The 24,132-nt window shown below is 41.7% G+C and overlaps 1 protein-coding gene across 1 annotated transcript in view; it reads left to right on the top strand.

The window, feature by feature from the left end:
- Positions 1-24,132, top strand: part of PCNX2 (pecanex 2) — a 224,394-nt gene that overhangs the window by 63,901 nt on the left and 136,361 nt on the right. Inside the window, exons 13-15 of the mRNA XM_089777363.1 lie at positions 9,348-9,519; positions 17,424-17,534; positions 18,900-18,991. Of these exons, the coding sequence (XP_089633489.1) occupies positions 9,348-9,519; positions 17,424-17,534; positions 18,900-18,991 (375 nt within the window). The remainder of the gene's footprint in view (positions 1-9,347; positions 9,520-17,423; positions 17,535-18,899; positions 18,992-24,132) is intronic.

The following is a 24,132-nucleotide window of genomic DNA, read 5'->3' as shown; positions in this document are numbered from 1 at the left end:
GACCATTCTAATGCTTTCTGAGAGATGGTAGGGCCTTATTTTCAATTGTCCTGCTCTTGGATAGGTCATTAGACCAATAGAAAATGTCTGAAAATGCTATTGTTTAATTTGATAGCATTTTATGCTTGCTCTGAATTTGTTTAAATGATTGCTCAAGGTCCTGGGTGGCAGAAAAACAGTTAGCTTAGGCAAGTAACTCCCACCTAACGTCTGCTTAGACACTTTTGTAAATCGGACTAGTCTTCTTTCTGTCACCTTTATGTGCCCAGATACTTTTGTAAATATGGATTTTATTCACAAGACCCTGCTGTTCCTCCTACCCCACACACCCTCCCTCTTCTTCTCTTCCGCTTTTCCTCCCCCCCCCCCCACCAATTTGATTTGTCTTTCAGATATACAGCTACACAGGAGAAAAATATTTAATAGGCCTGGTTGAAATTTCCCCATCAAATTATTTGTAATTGGAAAATGGCTTTTCAGCTTAAACCAAAATTGTTGGGAAAACGAACAAAAACCAAACTATTTTGGAGAAAATTTTCAGGTTTTGTTGAAAAATGATAATAAGGATTGGGTTGTTAATTTTTACACCAAAATCCCAAAACCTGAACATTTCAAATACATAATTTGACAAAATTGAAAAAAGTTGTTTTTGACTATTTTCACAAGGGAAAAATAATTTACCAACCAGCTGTGCATATAATGCAACAAGTTGATCCCAATATTTTTTTTTAAATTAACAAACTAAAAATGTTGCAGGAGGATTCAGAAGGACCCAGCTTTACCAGGGTGAAGTTTTTAAATTATGGTGAAATTGACCAGTTCAAAGCAAGTAGCACCTTGGAGATTACTCCATAAAGTATACAATTCTTTTTTGTCAGTGATAAGCTGCAATTCCTGCATCCCTGTTCAATGGAAGGCTGCCTTGTCTGGGACCATGCTCAGTGTAGCCAGATCAGCAGCTGGCAAGGAATGAGAATGTACTTTTCTCTGGTCCTTACATATATGAAAAAAGCCCCATCTCCAGTTGCTCTCTCTCCAGCAAGTGCTGCTGTGGGATACGTAGGAACTGTTGCCTCCTGCCAACAGTCCGCTTCCCAGCTTTAGGAACTGAGCAGTCACCTTCAGGTGAGGCACAGTTGAGACACTCTCCATCAACAGGCATACCAGCAGCAATTCCTCTTTTTCTACTGCTGCTTGTCACCTAGGCCTGGGGGGCTTGAGTGGTCTTTCATGCCTTATGAAATAATTGCTCCTTGGGGCATTAAATGGCAAATGTGTCAGGATATCACCCTAACAGGTGGGTGCCAAGGGAAAAAGGGGGTATTTCTTCCCTTTTTAGAGTGTCTGGCTGCTCTCCAGGGCTGTGTCTACATTGGTGCAATCTTGCACCAAAGCGGCTGCTTTTGCGCAAAAACATGCTGCCTGTCTATACTGGCGGGGAGTTATTGCGCAAGAACACTGACGTTCTAATGTGTGAAATCAGTGCTTCTTGCACAAGAACTATGATGCTCCCGCTCAGGAATAAGCCCTCTTGCACAACTGTTCTTGCGCAAGGGGCCAGTGTAGACAGGCAACATGAAGTTCTTGCACAAGAAAGCCCAATGGTTAAAATGGCCATTGGAGCTTTCTTTCGCAAGAGAGTGTCTACACTGGCACAGATGCTCTTGCGCAAAAGCACATGCCAGTGTAGACGCTCTCTTGCGCAAATACTTTAACGCAAGAACTCTTGCGTTAGAGTATTTGCGCAAGATCATGCCAATGTAGACGTAGCCCAGGTGTATAGCTGTATTTTTAGGTACCTCCTGAAGTCTAGATTACTACCAAATAGGGTTGCCAGATGGTTGAAACAAAAATTCCGAACACCCCCTTCCCCTCCCCAAAAAAACAGGAAAAAAATCTGTTGAAGAAAAAAAAGGGGGGGGGTGGAAGACCAAAGTTGTTGAGCAAAAAAATTAAATATTAAAACAGCATGTCCCCTTCAACAGTGAGTGCAGGGATAGGAACAGGGGAGCGGTTGAGCACTAACACCCAGGGGAGTCATTACTTCCTCTTGGTCTTTTGCCGGCAGCCATTTTGTGCTGGCAGCCTTGCGGAACCAGATAAGCAAGGGGGCTGGAGGCTGGGGGTGTTGGGGGTTAGGGCGCTGAGTATTTGTAGGGTTGACAGGTGCCTGGCATTTTTGCCTCCAGGCCGGGGGAAAAAACAGAAAATACCGTACATCTTAGGTGTCTAGTATTTTCTGAATTTTTTTACCAGACAGGAGGCGAAAATACCGGACTGTCCAGGTGAATACCGGACACCTGGAAACCCTCCTTGAAAGCAGAGAATCACCTTCTGTTTCTCCTTTGAGCATTTCCCACTCTCACATCCGCATCCTTGCTGCTGCCTTTCTTTTCTCTAATTTCTATCCTATCATATGCTGCATCCACAAAGACTTTCAAGAGGGACTCACACATTTCATGTAAGCAAATCCTCTTCAGACAAATATCAACATAACAGGAATACGTAAGAGCTGTGATTTCACTGTGATTAAAGTTGGTGAGAATATTTCTCAGCTCTAAAGTCTATCCCTACCAGTCAAGGTGTTACATAGTTGGGGTCCTTGTGGACACAGTGATGCTCCTGACTCTGTTCCAGTGACCCTCTGTCTGATTTTAAATAATCTCTTGGTACCTCAGTTTCCTCATCTGTGGAGTGGGGGAAATAGTATTTACCCACCTTTTTTAAACTGTTTAGAGATCATCTGATAAATGGAGATCCATTAATTCTGCATGGGAGACCTCATTCCAACATATTCAGTAGCAGGAATAAAATTTAACAAACTGTACTGTAAACATATTTGTGCACAATCATATGTCTGCTTGGGAATAAAGTACCGTATATACTCGAGTATAAGCCGACCCGAATATAAGCCGAGGCACCTAATTTTACCACAAAGAACTGGGAACAAATATTGACTCGAGTATAAGCCTAGGGTAGGAAATGAGGCAGCTACTGGTAAATGTAAAAAATGAAGATAGATACCAATAAAATTACATGAATATTTATTTCAAAGAAAAACAATAACCTAGCTCTGTAAGTGGAAAAGGGGGTCAACAAAAACAATATGGTATCAAAAATACCGTAACTCCCGCTCAAAGTCCTCCCGCCAATCCAATGAGCCCCTGAAGGGCCGCCTGCAAGAAAGTGCCCAGCGCCAGCACCAGTCACACATGGGAACAGACGCTCGGACACTCGGCCCAACCAGCTCAGCCTCCGCCGCCCCCGCCCGGACTTTTCCCAGGCCAGAGCCCCTCTCGGCTGCTCCCCGAGCCTCCCTGCCGGCGGCCCCGGGGCGAGGCCGCTGGCTCCGAGCAGCACCTGCGGGCGCACCCGCAACCCAAGCGGCCGGCAGAGGCTCCGAGCGCCCCGCACAGCGACGGCCCCCGACACACGGAGCCCAGCCCGCTCCCGGCAGCGCCCCCCGCCCCGAGCGCCTCGGTTACCGGGGCCGGAGCTCCGGGCTCACGCGGCTAGACCCGGCCGGTGGCAGAGACGCGCTGAGCCCGCCCGCCTCAGTTCTCGAGACGCTGACTCGAGTATAAGCCGAGGGGGGCATTTTTCAGCACAAAAAATGTGCTGAAAAACTCGGCTTATACTTGAGTATATACGGTATGTTTGGAGCTAAACCTCTGGCTAGCTAGTCATAATACTTAAAGTAGTTACCCAGATTTTTACTTTAGCACTATACCAAAAATGTAGCACAAAGCTAAAATAGTCTTTCATCATTAGTGTACATGACACTGAGGAATTGTTCCTAAAATTCTGTGCTTTTTAAGTGTTTTTCTTGAGTGTGGTTTGTCTCTAAGGTAAATGAATAACACATTAAAACAATTAGAAAACACTCCTCATTTTAATACCTAGGTTTCTATTTTTACTTGGTTTTTCACGGACATATAACTAATTAAAGAGACACAGAAAATTGCAGCCTTTCGTATACTATTGAGGCCATGATTAAATGCTAACTAGGCTTCACTTTGACTTAATTCACATTTCATGAACCCAAAATGCAGTGTAAGCATGCCAGTTCCTAGTAATCTGCTGTCTTGCTAATTGATTGATCCCAAAAGCGATTATAATCTGTCAATATTAATATCAAAGTATGATTCAAGCTGAAGGCCCAAAAAATATGGTCACTTTGTCCCTTCTTCCACATTTAAAAAATGGATTGTGAAGAAATGGCTTTTTTATTAGAGAAGAGATGCTCACTTACATTACATTTTGGAAATACAAATGGGTTTACGGCAACATTTCACAAGGCAAACCTGAAACCTTGTCACTTTGATCTTGGCTTTTCACACTCAGGGCATCCTTTGACTTGCCAGTGTATAAAATGTTCTTTTTACCCTTGAGCTTGCTGTCAGAAAAGCTGTTAATATTTTCTTTAAATATATGTTGGTATTTTCTCCATTCCTCACCCCACAGAAATGTTTTTTGAACCAGCTTGAATCATGTAAACTTAAGACATTTAACTTCTTGTAAGTATACAGGGTTATTTATCCTCCACTGAAGCATTCCTAAGGGAGTTCAGCATTTCAAAGTGATATACCTGAAACAAAGAACAACACTTAATGGGGAATATCACTACAGGTAGCAGGTACATTAATGTACAATCAAAATAGTTCACATTCATACGAAAAATAGAATAATGCTGGTGATACGGTACATTTTATGTAGTGCATTTCATTCCAGAGAATCCCACAAACCATGAGTTTGATCCAACTATCCTTACATAGGCAAAACTGCTATGAGATTTCAGTACACAAACAGGAATTGCTTCACTCACTGCTACAATCAGGCCAATCCCGGGAAGAAAAGCTGCAGCTGTTCACCAGCATATAGTGTCACTACACAATGATTAAGGACAGGAAGAAGAATACTATAGCTGACTGAAACTGCACAGGGCTTTAAAGCAAAATATAATTACGCAAATTGGAACAGAGACAAGAAAAAAAAGATTAACACTCTCTTGCAAAATGTGCACTGGGAACTCTTACAGTGGAGAGTGGGTGGGTCCTCATTTTTAAGCCTCCCCAGAAAACAGCACCATTAACAGTACAATGCCACTCAGCAACACCATAGGTCAGGATATACATTTAATACTGGTTTTGAGAAAAGAGGTCCCACCTACTAACTCACCCACACCATCAGTCATTTCCTGGAGAAATCTGCATTTTCCTTTGAGAACTCTCATCCAGCTGCCAACAGGACTTAGCTTGTGAGATATGATGAGCTTTCAGCCTGAATGAGGTGGCATCAGTTCAGCGCTCAGTGAAGCTTTGATTTTTTTTTTAACAAAGAACGATTGATGAGAAAAAAAGACCAACGTCAACTTTGCAGAATCAGACCTGTAATTATGGGAGTTCTTTAAAAAAGCAGCAAAGGTCAGATATCCTTGGGAACACAATATAATGTGTTTCTACCCAAACTACATTGGAGATTGGTAGAAGGAAACAGTGAAAGGAATCAGGCCTTCTGAAAATTAAAATCCTGAGTCTAGACCTTGGTAGTGAAGGGTCTGGCAGGAAACTCTTTATGAAAATGTACAGTATTTAAGAGGTGAATAAAACAAATTGAGGAACAAAAAAGAATGGACTCAGCCACCTCCCAGAAAATAAACTGAATTATTTAAATGCCTGAAAATACTTTTTTTTAAAGAGTTTTCATTATGGGGATGTGCAGTTCCAGATAATTATGGGGGGGAAATAGTGGGTCCCTCAGTGTCAAGAGGCTTGCTTTAATTTAACCAATAGTGAGAGGGGGACCATGAGGCAGAAGTGAAGAACACCCTACTCCTGTCCTCTGCAATTTGAGCACTGGTTAGGTGGGTTGCAAGAGGGTTTTTAAAGACATTTCTAGCCTGACCAAAAGCAAGGATGTTCAGGAAATGTTGGGAGTGCCTGCCCTTAGAATTTCCATCATAGCTACTTGGTCTCACAATTAGAGCATGTGAAAATAGCCATGCTTCTGTAGTGTAACTGCCCACACTGCAGGATGTCACTGTGTGTGGTGAACACCTGTCCTCTTGATATCTGGCAGGGTGCTCTATGTACTGTGAGCTTAGAGGCAAGCACTGATGGTACTCCAAGCAATAGGCTCCACAGGTTTCCTTCCCAGACTTCAACTTGTAGTCCCAGTTCTCAGGCTTATGCTCCCCCAACCTTCCCTCTGCAGGCATTTCCCTGCTGCCTCCGGCCTGCTTCTACTTGCATGCAGCCCCAGTCCCCTCTGGCTTACAACAGACACTTCATTTTAATGGATTTTGAGAATTATGGAGCCTTAACTGGCTGGTTGTTAAACTAAGCAAGGCTGTGCCCTTTGCAGGCTAGACCATCACCCTCCAGCTCAGTCTGGATAAGGTGAAGCTACCCATTAGTGAGCTAGCTCGGTTGTTACAGTATCAAACGGGCAGTTTTTAAAATGTTTCCTTTTAATTTTTGATCATTAGGTAACTTTTGGCCAGCCAATTCTGCCCAAAACACCCAACCTTTAGCAGGCATTGATCCTGTGGAATAAGGGTTGAATGAGTTCTGCCAACACTTTTGGATAGCTGGCTAGTTGCTGCAGTCAAGATGTCAGTGACACTCTCTCTGGAGAAGATCTAGGGTCTGGGCTAAGCAAACTTCAGGTTGAAATCCTAGGGCAAGACTTTAGCTGAATGGTAAATTCATTAAACAGAAATAAGATGAGATTGACTGCACAGGGTAAGGGTTTGTTTTAAAGCAGGCTGTGCGAGGCATCATTTTGGTGATAACAGCAATAACCATTGTAATAATATAGGAAATATATTCCCACTAAGGACTTGGCTAATGATAAAAATATATTTAAAAAATAGAAAAATGTTCATTGTAAACACTTCGGGTATGTCTACACTAGCCCCCTAGCTCAATCTAGGGAGGCTAATGAGGGCGACCAAAATTGCAAATGAAGCGCGGGATTTAAATATCCCGCGCTTCATTAGCAAGTTCCCAGCCGGTTGCCATTTTAGAAATTGACAAGCCTGAAGTAACTGCCCGTGTCTACACGCGGCAGTGAAACGGGATTCCGAATTAAAGCCCTAAATTGAATTAGCTGTTATTCCTCCTGCAGTGAGGTTTACCAGCTAATTCGAGTTAGGGCTTTATTTCAGAATCCCGTTTCACTGCCGTGTGTAGATGCGGGCAGTTACTTCAGGCTAGGCAATTTCTAAAATGGCAACCGACCGGGAACATGCTAATGAAGCGCGGGATATTTAAATCCCATGCTTCATTTGCAATTTCGGTCGCCCTCATTAGCCTCCCTAGATTGAACTAGGGGGCTAGTATAGACATACCCTTCTGTAAGTTACTTAGAATACAGGTGGCAGGTGTCTCTGATTTACAGAAAGATTTCTGGTTCTCATTGCAATATTAGCTAAAAATATGAAGCTGAATTTTGAGTGGGAAATGTCTGCCAACACTCTGATAACTTGACAGAGGAAGCTAGAGCTTTGCAACTGGGTGAACTAGACCAATGCAAGCTTTCCCACCTAGATCACAGAAGTAGTGTTCCTACCCTTTCTTTTTTCTGGTGCTTTTGAAGGTCCATGTCTCTCTTTCCTTCTTGCCTCCTAATTGCCTCCTCAAGTAGCAACTCTGCCTGAGGAGCTAGCAGCAGGAGGAATTTAAATGAAAGGAATTAACCCCAATGCCCATTCCAGGTGCATTCCTTCCCCCTCCTTTTTCTTGCTCATAAACTGCCCCATCTATACCTTTGAGTCAAGGATTATTTCAGCTATGGGACACAGAGGGCTAGATCCAAAAGGGATTTTGCTGCCTTACTGCAGCTTGAGATACTTAAGTTGAAAATTTAGATCTTCAAAAACCTAACTTCCCTAGGTTTCCACTGATGAAGTCCACGTGACACCTTAAATTTCTGCCACTGGGAGTGTGCCCAACCATCTACGTCCCAGGTATCTAACTCATGCATAAACTGCAGTGAAATCCTCAAACAAGGCATTGTCCTCCTGATCTCACCTGTGGGGCCTAATTTGGTAGGCACTCTTTGGGTATGTCTACACTATCCCGCTAGTTCGAACTAGCGGGGTAATGTATGCATACCGAACTTGCTAATGAAGCCCGGGATTTGAATTTATAATTGTGGCATTAGGGAGTGAAACAGAGGCAAAAGAGAAATAGGAGCTATGCCACAGAGATGAAAGAGAGCTACATTTGAACTCAAGTATATCTTTTCTAAGGATTAATTTTCCCTTGTACCATCCCTACCCTTCCTGAATTAGAGAAGGTGAGCTGGAAGGTGTTGTCTGAGCTGAAACTGCTTGTTCTGACAAACTGTGTATTGATTTTGTGTAATATGACTGGTTAAATCAAGATCTTTAAACCTATTTCTGTTGTGATCTACAATAAGACATATCATACACACAATGTACTAAAGGAGAAAAGTTGAAACTTTATACCTGTGAGAGTCATAAAGCTTTTCTATGATGTTGGCAGCAATTACTCCCTTGTCTTAATGTAATGCAAATTATAATATCAATTAAAAACTGTAATTTTATTATTCATTTAATAAATGTTGGACATAAAGGGCAGCGTACATAAAGCCAGACACTGATTAAAACTAACTTTATTTACATTTGAAAAGAAAAATGCAAATGTAAAGTTTGTTATTAAAGAGCAAAATACAGCTAGATCTAGATTTTTCTTGGAGTATGGAAATTACTTCTATACAAATGCTGAATTATTTTTGAAAGGCCTGAAAGAGCAGATTTTCAAAAGCACAAATGCCAGATTTTATAAGGCACAAATGGCAGATAAGCACCTTGCTCTTTAATTGCTACTTATGCCTTTGACTATTCTGAAATGGATAAAATCACTTGTAGCATTGTATTACTAATTAACAGAACAAACAAATTAGGGGACATGCAAAAGTGGTACCAATTACAGAAAAGCTGAAGGAATCCAGGCTTAGATGGTTAGGATATGCAAAAAGACTGAAAGAATATATAGGAAGCAGAATGTTAAATTTAGAAGTGGAGAGTAAGAGAAATGTTGGAAGTCCCAAAACTAGATGAATGGATGTCAAATGAAAGCATTTGATTCATTGTGAATTTTCTGAGGACAAAGTGGAATGGAGGAGGACTCAAAGAACTGAGTTCATATAGATTGGACTAAGACTAGAAGAGGAAGAGCAGGAATATGGTATAGAAAATACTTATTGCCTGGCTTTTCTGCCCCTTACCAATTTTATGAAGTGCCTAGATGTTGTCATGGACATAAAAAGGAAGATGAAGTACAACAGTAAGAAATATTTTGTTTGCTTGTCTTTTCCAGGGACACAATCAAATCATAATGTACAGCAGACCAGTTTATTTTTGTATTTTGTGTGGCCTTATTTTGCTGTTAGATGCTGGATCTAAAGACAAAAATCCTACAATTTACACAGTATATGGCTTGAAGCTCTTTTCGCCTGGATCTCTCCAATCAGCCAGAGACCATGTAATAGGTGAGTTGATACTTTGCCTGGGAATGTAAAAATAAAATGGTTGAGGAGCCTACCTTTTCTCATGTTAAGAGTCAAATGAATGTTATGGAGAAGTGTCTTTTGGCCCCTTCACTCATGTAAAACAGTGGTTCTCAAACTGTGGGTTGGGACCCCAAAGTGGGTCAGGACCCCATTTTAATGGGGTCTCCAGGGTTGGGTTAGACTTGCTGGGACCCAGGGTTAAAACCTAGGCCCTGCCACCTCAGGCCAAAGCTTGAGGGTTTCAGCCTTGAGTGTTGGTATTCAAGTTACAGGCCTCCCAACTGAGTCAGTGGGGCTCAGGCTTCATTACAGTCTCCTGGGGTTGTATAGTAACTTTTATCAGAAGAGGGTTGTGGTGCAATGAAGTTTGAGAACCCTTGATGTGAAGGTGAAACCTGTACAAGAACTCGAAATGATTCAACATGCAGAATATGTTGGGGTTGGGAATCCTCTCACCCTAAAATCAGTTCTTAATACAATAAGGTTTGTATCTGTATTCTCTGTGGAGAACTGTCACTGATGAAATTAGAAAAAAGATATTATATGTGAAATGTGGTTATTCTTTGTACAGTGGTCATGTACACACAGACATCATATCACTGACCAGCAATATTCTTTCCTTTCTGCTGCTCTGAGGAAGTCACGCCTGCTAAACTGTATTGTCTATGCACCTCATCCTGGTAAAATATTTGCAAACTGATGATAGTTAAGACAAGAGTAACAAATAAGAGGTGGCTCTACAGATTTAGCTATTTGATTCATGATGGAATTTAAAGAGTGTGTGAACAGTAATGGGGGCGGAAGGGGACATTGTAACAATTGCCGTGATAATAAAGGATATAACTAATGAGCAGGGCTCACCGAACTGCGGCGAGTCCCGCTCGCCAGCCGCGCTGTCCGGTGATCTGCGCATGAGCAGATTGTTCTGCGCATGCGCAGATCGCCCAAACCCGGCTCTTCAGGGTTGCAATCTACTTGCCCCGGGCGAGTAGATTGCATTATTTGTCGAGCCCTGCTAATGAGAGTGGTGTAATTTATGCTAATGACGAATAATGGGATGAAATTCAAAGAAAAAGTTTAGACTTAATATCAGGAAACTTCCTCACACTGAGATGGGTTGGGTGTGGAGTAGTCCCCCAAAGTAAATGGAGGCAACCCAGTTATTTAGGAAATTTAAAACAAGAGAAAACAAAGTACTGGAGGGAGCAAGCTTGTGGCACGGACTAGATGACTAATGGGACTTTTCCATCTGTGATTGTGATACCTGTGTGTAGCTGCAGGTAAAGTTTGCTTCTACTATTTTTAGGGTGGATTTCTGCCATAATACATATACTTATTGGCTCCCATTTCCCCTCACCACAGACTAGGGAGAAAACAAGGACCTGCATCACTTATTTTCATTAGTTTCGTTTTCTCTCATTACAGTTTCTTCTTACATCTTATTTTATCTGTCTGTCAAAAGTGAATAGTAAAAATGCTGATAAATAATTCAGCAAGAATCCTAAATGACCCCTGAGATAAGATACATGAAAAACTATAGCAACGAAATAGAATGAAAGAGGTTATAAATGTGTTAATTTTGGTGGACCTCAAAGACATCACAGAGCAGACTCTTGAAGCAGATTGGAAAAGAGGGAGGGAAGTGGAGAGGGATTACAGACTCATACAGGCATTTGGAACCTATAAAAATAGAAGACAGCTGCCTTAAGCATCTCACCCTCTTCTTGTTTTCTAGCTGTGAAAGCAGGTAATTGTTGTAAGTTTACTTGTTTGAGTGGAGACGAAGGCATCATTTCTGGCTCTTCTTCTTCCATAGTCAAAAGGCAAAATTTTCTTTTATCTAAGGGTTTAAGGCAGTGTTTCTTAAACTGTCAGTAGGACGTGTGCCATGGAGAACAGAGTTCAAAATGGCCACCCTTAAAGGGGCAGATGACCTTTTTTTCTCAATAACTTTCCCCCCGACCCTTTTTTCCCCCCAGCCTTTTTTTTTCCTCAACAAAAAATCCTTAGTTTTTCTCATAAAAAAATATATTGTTTTGTGTTTCTCGGTCTTAAACAGTTTAAGAAACACTGGTTTAAGGGCTATAGTTTGCCTGATTGAGAAAGAAGGGCATTGACATAATCCCTGCACTCCCATACAACATTTTCTTCCATTATAATGCAATTCTCCCTCCATACAGCAACAGTTATGTTGTAATGTTTTCTCTTAGCCAAAGAGTTGGAAAACCTCTTATTACTCATAAAACATGTTATCAAATCAAGCTTCTGGATTTTTGAGATTGGCAAACTTTGTGTCCTTCTCAAAAAGTAGAAAAACCGTTCTGTCACTACATGATATATGAATGTAGATTCGAATGTAGATCTTGTGTGTATGATTACATATTGTGATGCTGGACAGCTAGAACAGTCTGGACTTTAATAGGTTTTTTTTATGGTGAAGATATTCAGGTGTTTCTGTTTCCAGTACTCTAAATTGTACTAATATAGGGTGAAATCCTAGTCCCACTGGAGACAATGGAAGTTTTCAAATTAACTTTAAGAGAGCTGGGATTTCACCTGTGGAAATAGCTCCTTTATAGGTACAGCATGAAGTGAAAAATATGACAGCATAACATATGTTGCTTGCAATTTATTTGTGTGTTGTCTGAGTTCTGTATTGAGAAATCAATGAACTTTTGTTGGGGTGGAGGGTCATACAATATTAAGACTAAAGTTTTCCAGAAGTACTATGTTTTCTGATAACTGTGAAACAATATACATATTAATAAAATCAACCAAAATTGTTGCACTTGGAAGTCTGACTAAGATACTGGTCATTCTGAAGCTGCATCATGAATTACTGTAAGAAGTTTATTACAAGATTGTGAAACAAACTAAATTCAGTAAAATCTTGTTAGATGCATAACATCATTACATGTTAAATGTGTGTTAAATGGGCTTGTGCCATATTAGGAAATCCATTTAGGACTTGATCAATGATAAATCAATTCCTTTTTTTGCTATCAGCTTAAAGGGTTGTCGGATTGTGCCATTAAATCAGTTTATTCATTGGATCTAATCTTGTTGACCTCATTGGGAAATTAGTATAAGTAAGATGTGCAGAACTGAGCCTATACCAGCTGATAAATGATAAAAGTATGTTTGCTGATGTAAATGGTTATGTACTTAATATTTGGTACTTGTTATAAGTGAAATCAGCAAATAACCACTTGCCATACATCACTGAACAGCAGACACCAGATGATGGCAAATTTTGGTGATTATTGTCCTGTGCTGGATTTGAACTAGTGATATAGGGTCCATGTCACATTAGCAAGCCCTTAAACAAGTAATCACTCCAATAAAGATTTATTTGCTATTTAATATTGAATCAAATCTATCTGAATTGAAAACCATGGAAGTTACTAGATGCTGAGCACTTCAGAAAATCCAGCCAGTTCATTTAGGTACCTGCATGGAAGCTGAGTATTTCTGAAATCTGGCCCAAGTTGTAGGTTCTGAGCACTACCAACAGACTATCCGGACTTTGATTTTTCCCGGTTCCAGATATATCTGCAGTCTAGTCCTTCTGCTTCTGTGTTGCAGGGTATCTTCTCAATGTGGATGAGACACATTTGAATGTTGCATTGAAGAACCAGGAAAAGATTCTATAAAAGGTCCCCTTGTTTAGAAGTGAAAAAGGAAATTGCAAAATAATTTTTAAAAAAATTGCCACCACCCACTTGCCTGTTGTAATCTGTTAAGGCATATTGCAAACAAACAGTACTAATTTTGGCCTAAAAACTAGGGAAGCTTTTGGGAAAGGAGGCGCCTATACAGGAAGAACGGGATCCACCTAAACCAAAACTGAGCCAGATGGCTGGCATGTAAAATTAAAGTACTTGCATCAAAATTGCTCCTAGTTCTCATGGTATTTTAAATAGGGATGTTAAAAAAATGGGTAATTGAGTAAACGTGTAACTGTTGAAAATCTGCAGAGGTTATACAGTTACCTGCACCTGCAGTGCGTTGCAGCAGCCGGTGTGCTCCAGGATCTGTTTTTTAAGCCAGCTCCTGATACATACTGCTGCCTCTGATACAGAGGTAGCAGCGTGGGTGGCAGCCAGCTCCCCAGGAGTGGGGCAGGAGCCTGCGTGTCACAGTGAATGTTAATCAGTAAGCCCAGGCCTTATCACTTTAATCATTTCTATGTTTATACTTTCACATTCCTCATTGTAAATTGAACTGCATAACTCCCTCCCAACTATAAACGCCACACATTCTGTGACTTAACTGGAGGGAGACCCCAAACTGCATGTGAAAGTAGTGGTCTTCCAGCTCTCACAAGTGGTCGTGTTTTATGTGCAAACACGTAATACAACTTAAACAAAAAGGTGCTAGATTTTTTAAGAATACATTGTACGTCAGCCCTCTCTGGAATTCATAATTCAGCTTTAACTGTGAAACTAGCCTCCCTTAATTGTTTGATCTTCCCAAGTGAAACCAGAAAACTTCTAAATCCTGTCCTTTTAAAAGTAGGAGCCTTTTAAACATCCCTTTTCCAGGCTACTCCCTGACACAGGATAAGATTAACGTGTTTTAGGAGTACACAGGAAGCATCAAAGAAGGAACTGAGATGACAAGAATGCTCTTCTCAGCCAACCTCCCTCTCATGGTCATACCCATTCATTCACACACTCCCCTCCTGACACACTGACAGTGAGTGAGTTCCATTTCCTGTTCTATTAGTTACTCCCCCACCCTTAACCAGGCTATTCTTGGGTCACAGTGGTTAGAGCAATTGTTTATACTTCAAACTAGTAACATGAAGCTGGCTTTTAAGTGACTCTTTTGCCTCAGAATGAGGATCTCTCATTTCAGTGCTGGGCTTTTGCAAAACCTTCCTTGTGATCACTGAATTTCAAGTGATCTTGAAATGTTTGGTCTGGGGGACCAAAGAATCTCTGTGATCACATGGAGGGAATCCAGATAACTTTAGGTAGATTGCCATCTTGCTCAATAACATTGCTTTTGCTCAATAACAATCCAAGGAAAACTTGGCATGACTAGATTAGATGACTAGAAAAAGAAGAGGAGAGATGGAAAGGCAGCAGAGGTTGTAAGCACTCTCAATGGCATTTACAAGCAAGGGTTGGAGAACGCAGTATTTCTGCACATTTTTATGCATATACAATGGCTGTTAATGCTAGGGTACCACAGAGAAGGGCACATCGTAAATACCAAGATAGGTGTGCAATTCATTGAGCTGCTGTGTCACTCACATCACCACTAAAGCACTTATACTTTTTCTGCATCTGACCCAGGAGTTTGTCCTGCCTCTCCTGTGTTTGAATTCTTCAGCAGGTGCTACAATGCTAGATACTTGTAGACTATACCAGATGAAGAAGCACAACTCTATGCAGTCAGATCTAAAAGAGTGTATTGTTGTATGATTTTAACCCAGCAAGATGCAGTGTAGTGAGCGGGATTGTAAGTATAATGATATAATTGGAATTTAGCAAAGAAAACAAATGGTATTGGTAAAGTTTGTTTTTGTTTTAAATAAGACAAACTTCAGCAATTTGTTGCATTTTTGTATTATCACAGTACATACGAAAAAAAATGCATACTGCCCAGCAGGTACAACTAATAAATACCTGTTTCTTCCCAGGGAAAATTGCCAGGAACAGCAGAACATTTTTCTGTAAGAAATGAGACAAGTGATACATATAATTTGCAACACAATTTTCCACAGTATCCCAATGGCCCACTCAACATAACTATCATATTGTTTGTTTTCTTTGAATAAAACTGTAACTTACCATACATTGGCCCCTCCTTTCAATAAGGACTACAGATCACATTTTCCTTTTGTTCCTTATGATGCAGTTTCAGTTTGACTTATGTTGGCAACAATTCATAGGCTGCTCTTTTGCACATGCTCTGCTTTTATTTCTACAGGTTTTACTAGACAAATCTCTTCTTCAGAATCAGCTTATCTCATTTTTTTAAACATGCCGTTACTTCAATCCTGTCTTTCCTCCTTGTTTTGTTTGTTCTGCCACTCCCTGACCACCACATATCTTGAGTCTGTCAATAATACTGTGCACCTGAATATATTTGGCTTCAGCTTCCCTGATTATTTTCACCCATCCCAGTGGTTCAGCTTGCTTAGGGCTCGATCATGCAAGGTGCTGAACTTTGAAGGCTATGATCCAGCACAGCATTTAAGCATGTGATAAAAATTTAACCATGTGAGTAGTCTCATTGAAGTTGGTGAGACTATTCATCTGCTTAAAGTTAAGCGTGTGCTTAAATGCTTTGCTAGTTCAGGGCCAGCATGCTCAGTACTTTGCAAGATTGAGCACATAGAGACAACAGTGATATGATCCGAGCATAAGACATGAAGCACAAACCTTGTGTGCTAATCCTGCTTTCTTTTACCTTAAAGAGTCACTTAAATTGAGATAGTAATAGAGATGTAGCCGTGTTAGTCTGGTCTTGCTGAGACAAAAGACAAGACCATGCAGCACTTTAAAGACTAACAAGATGGTTTATTAGGTGATGAGCTTTCGTGGGCCAGACTCACTTCCTCAGATCAAATTGTGGAAGAAAATTGTCAAAATTCCACAATTTGATCTGAGGAAGTGGGTCTGGCCCACAAAAGCTTATCACCTAATAAACCATCTTGTTAGTCTTTAAAGTGCTGCATAGTCCTGTCTTAAATTGAGATGGCACTCTGAAAAGTGGCTATGTATAAATGGCACCTTCTTACGCAATAGATCAGTTTACCTTTGTGGCTTTTTAAAAACTATTTAACTTTCGAATGTCAATATGTAGACAACTACACGATTAACCGATAAATCTGGGTGTATCAGTTAATCCTGTTGACTACAAGCATTTCCCCCTGTCACTTTGATGCCTCTGCTTTAAGCCGGCTCCCCATGAGCACTGGATCTGCCCCCCCCATGAGCAGAGACACAGCTGCATGAAGGGTGAGGGGGGCAGGCGGGAGCTGGTTTTTAAACTGGCTGCCCTTGCAGACCAGCTCCTGCCTGACACTTTATTCTGCTACCTCTGATAGGCAGCAGCATGAGGTGGCAAGGGCCAACCTTGCCCCCGGGGACTGTTGAATAGTCATATAACAGCTAAATTTGATGCAGTTACATGACTATTCAATTGCACACTATATAATATCCCTAATTTAAATATGTTTGTACTAGTTTTTAATTCTCTTGGTTCTGCAGAGTCAAGGCAACTATGAGAGAGTGAACTGGAGTCTGTTCTGGCTCACATGTTATCAGCAGACCTGATAACTAAATTCCAGTTGCAGAATCCTTATCCCTAATGATGCATGTATTACCCAGAGCTCAGCAATTCCAGGCTGAGTTTGCAGAGACCTTGAGTTAAGGAAAAAAAATATTTTTTTATGTTTAATCTGAACAGATTTGATCTTGAATGTGATTGAGAAATGGTGAATGGAGACTACATTATACCATTTCCCCACTTCTCCCCCAGATCACTTTTCAAAGTAGAACTGAACTGTACCTCTTTGTGGATAAGTTTATTTATCTGTAAAATAGGAAAATAATATTTACCTCAAAGAATTGTGAGAAATAATGTTGGTAAAATGCTTTGGAGATAAATAGATTTGAATGAATTCTTCATAGTGCTACCTTTTATTACTTTTACAGAAACATTAACCAAAAATAATTTTAAACAACAATTAAATGCCTGTAAAACCATTGTTTCTAATATTAATATCTACTTACTGCAGAAAACATGAACATATAATGGAATGGTAGCTTATCCCAGTATGAGGAAAATTCCTGGTTTTCATACAAATATGTTTAGTTATTGTGAAATTCAAATATGTGCTAACATGCATCTTGTTTTAATTTCAGTGTTTTTGTATTGCTTCCCTGCAATTTCTCTTCTTGGCCTTTTCCCTCAAATCAACACCTTCTGTATATACCTCTTGGAACAAATAGACATGTTGCTTTTTGGTGGTTCTGGTAAGTAGTTTATTGTAACCTGTGCTCATCTGCTTATGCCCACAATCAGAAATTAAGCTGGTTTGTACTGCACATTTTGAATCTCCATTCTCACAGTTAGAACAATGCTAGTGGCAGTCACAAACTTACACATGGTTTCTTGTATTATCATGTATGTGGACAAGAATATTTTTCTGAGAAGAGCAGTACTTAAACTGTGCACTAGACTAAAAACTATCTCCACAACCCACAGAAATGTTTTTAGTATGTCTAATGTGATCCTTGGCAAAACTTAAATCTTTTTCCACATTAGGAAAAACATGTTAGAAGCATGGTGGTTTCTGGCATCATTTCAAGCATGGCATGGGAGAAGCCTAAAAAGAGAAAGAGACTATTAACTGGTTTGTTTTCCTCTTTATCTCAAATAAGAAAAAAATCAGATGGCTAAATTCAGATGCGTAACTTTTACTTCTTGACTCCTGAATAATATAGCAGATCTTACATGTTGGGTAAAACCCTGACTTCATCAAAGTCAAGGGAAGTTTTGTCACAACTTCCACAGAGCCAGAATTTTACTTACTATGGCTGTGTCTACATTGGCACCCTTTTCCGGAAAAGGGATGCTAATGAGACCAGTCGGAATTGCAAATGCCCCGGGGATTTAAATTTTCCCCGCGGCATTTGCATGAACATGGCTGCCGCTTTTTTCCAGCTTGGGGATTTGCCGGAGAAAAGTGCCAGTCTAGTTAAAATCAGGAATAAGGGATCTTCCGGAAAAGGGTTTATTTTCTGAAAGATACCTTTCTAGATTGGCGCTTTTCTCTGGCAAAGCCCCGAGCCGGAAAAAAGCGGCAGCCATTTTCATGCAAATGCCGCGGGGAAAATTTAAATCCCCGGGGCATTTGCAATTCCGACTGGTCTCATTAGCATCCCTTTTCCGGAAAAGGGTGCCAATGTAGACACAGCCTATGAGTGTTACCAAATATGCTGATCTTTAGCTTTGTTTTATTTCAGAGGAATTCTGTAGTGGAATGATGCATCAGTATAAGGGTTAAACATTTTAAACAGCATCCTCTTTTCCTTTAAAAAATGAAAAGACTGTAGGCGGCAACATATCGGCAGGGTAGTATTTGAAGTTAAATCCTGGTCCACTGAAGTCAATAGCAAAACTTCCATTGACCTAGTGAGGCCAGAATTTCACCCATAGTCTCTTGAGAAGCTTGATTAACTTATCCAGACACCGAAGGTTTTCTTTGTGCAAAGAAAGACTAACACCCGTAATGCAAGAGTAATTAAATTCTGGGTGAGCAAGCCCTTTCTGGTTTTTCTTTTGCTTGCAACTAGTTTCATCTAGACAGTAATAAACTTTCAATGTTCTTTTTTCAGCTGCTGCTGGATTGATATCTGCCCTATACAGTATTTCTCGAAGCTTTGTAGTTGTGATTGTACTGTACGCTTTCTGCTTCAATGCAGTTAAGGTAAGAGGGAATAACTGCATTGGCAAAATGGTGTATCCATGCTTCAGGAGATATTCTAGTTTAGTGAGTGACTTCAGTCCTAATGTGACCTGTGTCCGTTTTAACAATGCTTATTTTCCAAGATAGCTTAAAACATAGCTTATAAATGTACTCTGTACTCTCTACGTACAGGCAGTCCCTGACTTACGCGGATCCGACTTATGTCGAATCCGCACTTACGAACGGGGCTTTTCTTGCCCTGGAACTCATGGGCGGCAGGTCACCACCCGTGTCCTCCGGGGCGAGAAAAGCTTCTCCCAGTCTCCCTGGTTTGCTGAGGGGGGGGGGTCCAGCAAAGCTCCCCGGGCGGCTTTGCTTGTTTGCCCGGGAGCAAAGCCGCCCAGGCAGTGGGACCCCTGCCGCCTGGGCGGCTTTGCTCGGGTCTCCCTGGTCTGCTGGGGGGGAGGGGCGCAGCTAGTGCTGTGGGAACCTACCGGGCAGCGCCCCAGCTGTTCTGTCTCAGGCAGCAGCTGAATCTGGAGCCAGTTCCGACTTACATACAAATTCAACTTAAGAACAAACCTATAGTCCCTATCTTGTATGTAACCCGGGGGCTGCCTGTAGTTATACTTGAAAATTTTAGTGAAATACTGTTGTAAATGTTACTAATATCCATGACTTCATGGAACACTGGTGTCTTTCAACCTACCTGGAATTGTTGCATTAGTGTTTTCAATACAAAGGGCCAAAAGCAGTTGTGGTGTAAATAGGCACAACTCCCATCAAGTTCAGTGCAAGTTACTCCTGGTGATGACCTAGCTGAATTTGGTATAGATTCTTAAGAAAGATTCTACTTTCTTTAAAATAAAACAACCTCCCCACCCCCAAGCAACTGCCCCTCACCTTTTTCAATTACAGTAAAACTCCAGTGGCCCGGCATCCAATGGTCCGGCACTCCTGATGGTCTGGCACCATCTGGAACCCGGAAGTGCTCCGGGCAGCCGGACAATTGGAGCTGCTGTGCCCCCGGCTTCCCCGATTCAGCCGCTACTGAAACTGACCAGTGGCTGACTCGGGGAAGCCCAGGGCAGAGCAGCTGGGGTGCTGCCAGGTTGGTCCCGCAGCGCCGAGGGGCGCTTCCCCTCCACTCCATCCCAGACCCCTCATAGCACTGCCCCCTTCTGATAGTCCGGCATATCTGATAATCCGGCACCTCCTAGATCCTAAAGGTGCCAGATAATCGGAAGTTTACTGTACAATGGTATGCAGTATAGTTGCTCTAATTTTCAGCTTTTTATATCTTCTACAGAACATTATTAGACTGCATCTATACTGTAAAAAAAAAAAGACAGCTTTTTCAAATTGATGGTAGCAATTTGCAGAGCCTACGTCATCTGATTAAAGCTCATGGGGCTCAAAATAGCAATGTAGACATTTCCACTTGGGCTGCAGCCTGGGCTCCGAAACCCTTCCCTTCAGGATTTATTATAGAGCCCTAAAATACGATCCCTACTGAATTTTAGCCGACATGGTCAACAGTCAAAAATGGATGTAAGTGTTTAACTGGTTACTGGGTGATGCGTACTGGTAACCAGTTAACCGCTGCTAGTACCACCATGCTGTGCTGTGGGCTGGGGATGCTCTAGTCGGGTTGAGCTCACTGCTGTACAGATGGAGGAGTGCTCCAGCCCAGCGAGGCTGGAGCCGCTTCCCATTCAGTGCTGTGAGCCCAGCCAAAGCAGACCCTGCCTGCAGCACGGTGCAGTGGGCGAGGCCTGGCCGGGCCCATGCAGCCCCTCCTTGCGGCGGGCTCGCTTAGCCCAGCCTAGCCAGAGCAATCTGTGTCACAGCAGATCCAGCCAGGCTAGAGCAGCTCTCCTCCCACGGGATCTGGGTTAACTGGTTAAACATAACAGTTATCCGCTTAACTGGTTTAACGGGATTTTACATCTCTAATTTGTATCGGAGATGTAATGTCTCTAATACCACACAACCCCTCACCTTCTTGTTTGGCAATGTTTAAGATGAAGACGTAGAGGAACATAGACTTTTTAATTTTTTGTCATTTTGTTCTCGGTATATTTTCATTTTTTTATAATTAGATTGTGTGTGTCCTCTGTAATTTTTGATGTGTTCTTTAAACAAGCAAGCAAGCAAGCAAGCAAACATTGGAGGTGAAATCCTGGCTTCAGTGAAGTCAATGGCAAAATTCTGATCGATGTCAGAAGAGCCAGGATTTCACCAAAGATCTCATGAGATGAAAATTAACTATCCTTAATGTTTTTAATTCTACTATATGGCAGGCTCGATACTTGACTATGACATCTGTCCAGTGACTGTGGAGTGGGTGCTTCAATGAGATACATCTTCAAGCAATTTTTAGCATCTTTTAGGCCAGAGGTTCGCAACCCAGGGTCCATGGCTCTGTGAGGCGGGCTGAGGGGTGGGAGGGGGTGAGCACAAGCAGGTTTCAGGCGGTCGACCAAAATAAACTAGAGAGCATGTGTAATGTTGTTATCACTGGAGCTGATGCCATAAAACTGGAACATGGAGCCCTCTGTAGTGGGGTTCTGGGGCAACTGACGTGCTTGCTACCCTGTAATGCTGGCCCTGGCTTTTCATCATTTTTTTTTGTAGCATGTTGGGGAGGAGAGGGGGAGAGGCCTCAGAGATCAAAAGTTTGAGAGCCCCTGATCTAGGGAATACTACTGGAAATTCTGAGAGTCTGTCCATCCTACAGTGACATAGCAATGGTGCAGCAGGTATGCTACTGTAGTGTAGATGCTTCCTATATCAATGGAAGGGGTTTTCCCCATCAGATTTAGTAATCCACATCTTTGAAAAGGCAGTAGCTAGATTGATTGACTAATTTATCTGTCAATCTAACTGTGCCTACAATGGGGGTTAGGTCACCCTAACTACACTGTGCAAGAGGTGAATTTTTTCTCCTGAGCAATGTAGCTCAAAGGACATAAGTTTTAGGTGTGGACAGCATGTTTGTCCTTGTTCCTCCAAAATATGTGTAAAGAAAAGACAGGGTTGGCGACAGACTTCGTCGGGACCTGGGCAGCATAGAAGAGGGGGCTTGGCTCCAGACCACCTAGAAGGGGTGGGATCTTGGGCAGAAGGGGCTGGACTATGGGTAGCCTGACCTCAGCATAGCCCCAGACCATGCCATGTCTTCCCAGCCTGTCCTCAGGACTCTCCAGACCATGCCACGGCTCCCCAGCCTGACCACCTGTAACGTGCCACGTGGGGCTTTGAAAGGGCTTGGAGCTCCGGGCCCCTTTAAATCACTGGGCCCCAGGGCAACCTGCCTCCTTTACCTGGCTTCTCACACCGGAGGCCCTGATAAAGGGTGAAATAGTGCAAGTTCCAAAACCGCAAAAAGAAAATAATGTTGATGCAAAGTCTAGCAGCCTAGACTGAGGACTTAAGGCACTTTCATAGGTGCTGTTAGTCAATGAACACACATGCAGCTAAGGTATGTTGCAGTGTCCCACTTAAAATTTTAGCTTATATCTATTGCTGCCCCCAGCCATCTTGTATCAATTACAGTAATACTGCTTTCATGTGATCTACTTCCATGATGCTAATCAGCTTTCCCAATCTCTGGCTCAACTTCCCTGCATCACTGTCACCACTTCTCAGTTATGTTAATGAGTCTGTAGATGGCAGTGGGGAGAAGGTTGGGTAGGAGCTACTAATGGAGAAAGGAATTTGAGGAGCCAATCGCAGGAAACTGGTTGTTTGTGGAGGAGTGTTTTGGGGGTTGGAAGATGTAAGTGTCTGGGAAAGGGCCAGGTCTCTTCTAAAGAGAGAAAAGGAAAGCTCAGCAGGTTAGAGAGAAGCAGGGAGGTTGCGGGGTGGAGAGTTTAAAAATAGTTTTTGTAAGTAGCATTATGGAAAAACCTTTTAAAATATTTTCCGATTAATACATCTCTATCTTTTTTCAGCCTATTAGTTTAAATCACAACATGCAGGTGGCTTTGCAGATAAGCAATCTTGCCCAGAGGTTAGACTTCAAACCGCTTAGAAATATGTTGATAATTCTACCCTAAACTTAGAGAGTGCTGTGAGAGATTTACAAGATATCTGCTGTAAATTACCCATGTTAAGCACAGACTTTCTGTTCATACAGAAAAATTATATCTCATTTGCATTTTTATTGTACTGTTCTCCTGAAGATATTTATAAGCAGGATAATTTAGAGCATATAGAGATAATTCCACTTACTTTGGCTCATAACCTTAGTCCACCAAGATTTTAAAATTCTCATAGATTTTTTTTCCTTTATACAATATGGCTTAAACCCCTCTTGTTCCTAAGTCTCACCTAATTTTTTTTTGTCTCTTTAGGGAGTTACCTAGATTATTATAAGGGAATGATTCTTCAACTCTTACTCATAAGTAGTACCTGACACTGTGGCTACGTCTACACTGGCATAATTTTCCGCAAATGCTTTTAACGGAAAAGTTTTCCATTAAAAGCATTTTCAGAAAAGCGCGTCTAGATTGGCAGGACACTTTTCCGCAAAAGCACTTTTTGCGGAAAAGTGTCCGTGGACAATCTAGACGCGCTTTTCCGCAAAAAGCCCCGATCGCCATTTTCACAATGGGGACTTTTTTGCAGAAAACAAATCTCTGCTGTCTACACTGGCCCTTTTGCGCAAAAGTTTTTCGGAAAAAGACTTTTGCCCGAACGGGAGCAGCACAGTATTTCCGCAAAAGCACTGACAATCTTATGTGAGATTGTCAGTGCTTTTGCGGAAATTCAAGTGGCCAGTGTAGATAGCTGGCAAGTTTTTCCGCAAAAGCAGATGATTTTGCGGAAAAACTTGCCAGTCTAGACACAGCCTGTGAGTAACTCCATTGACTTCAGTGTGACTATTTGTAGAGGAAAAGTACTATTCAGTTTAAGGATGTACAGCAGAATGTGGCCCTAAATAGTAACCACTGTGAAATGTCTGCTTATGCCTATGTCAGAAACAAAGTAATATTTTTTTACAGGCAGCAGACTTGATTCTTAATCTTACCAAAATCACTGGTGTGTGAGCATCTCCTGCCAGGAGCAAACCTGCACTTTTGCGGTTCAGGGTGCCCCCTACTGGATGCTGCTCTCATCTTGTGGCTTATCTCACCAGCTAAGTGACTGAGTCCAGC

This window comes from Pelodiscus sinensis, chromosome 3, assembly GCF_052426305.1.
Source record: "Pelodiscus sinensis isolate ZL-2025 chromosome 3, ASM5242630v1, whole genome shotgun sequence".
In the NCBI taxonomy this organism is placed as follows: domain Eukaryota; kingdom Metazoa; phylum Chordata; order Testudines; family Trionychidae; genus Pelodiscus; species Pelodiscus sinensis.
The sequence above is the reverse complement of the archived record's forward strand: the minus strand, read 5'-3'. Positions and strand labels throughout refer to the sequence as shown.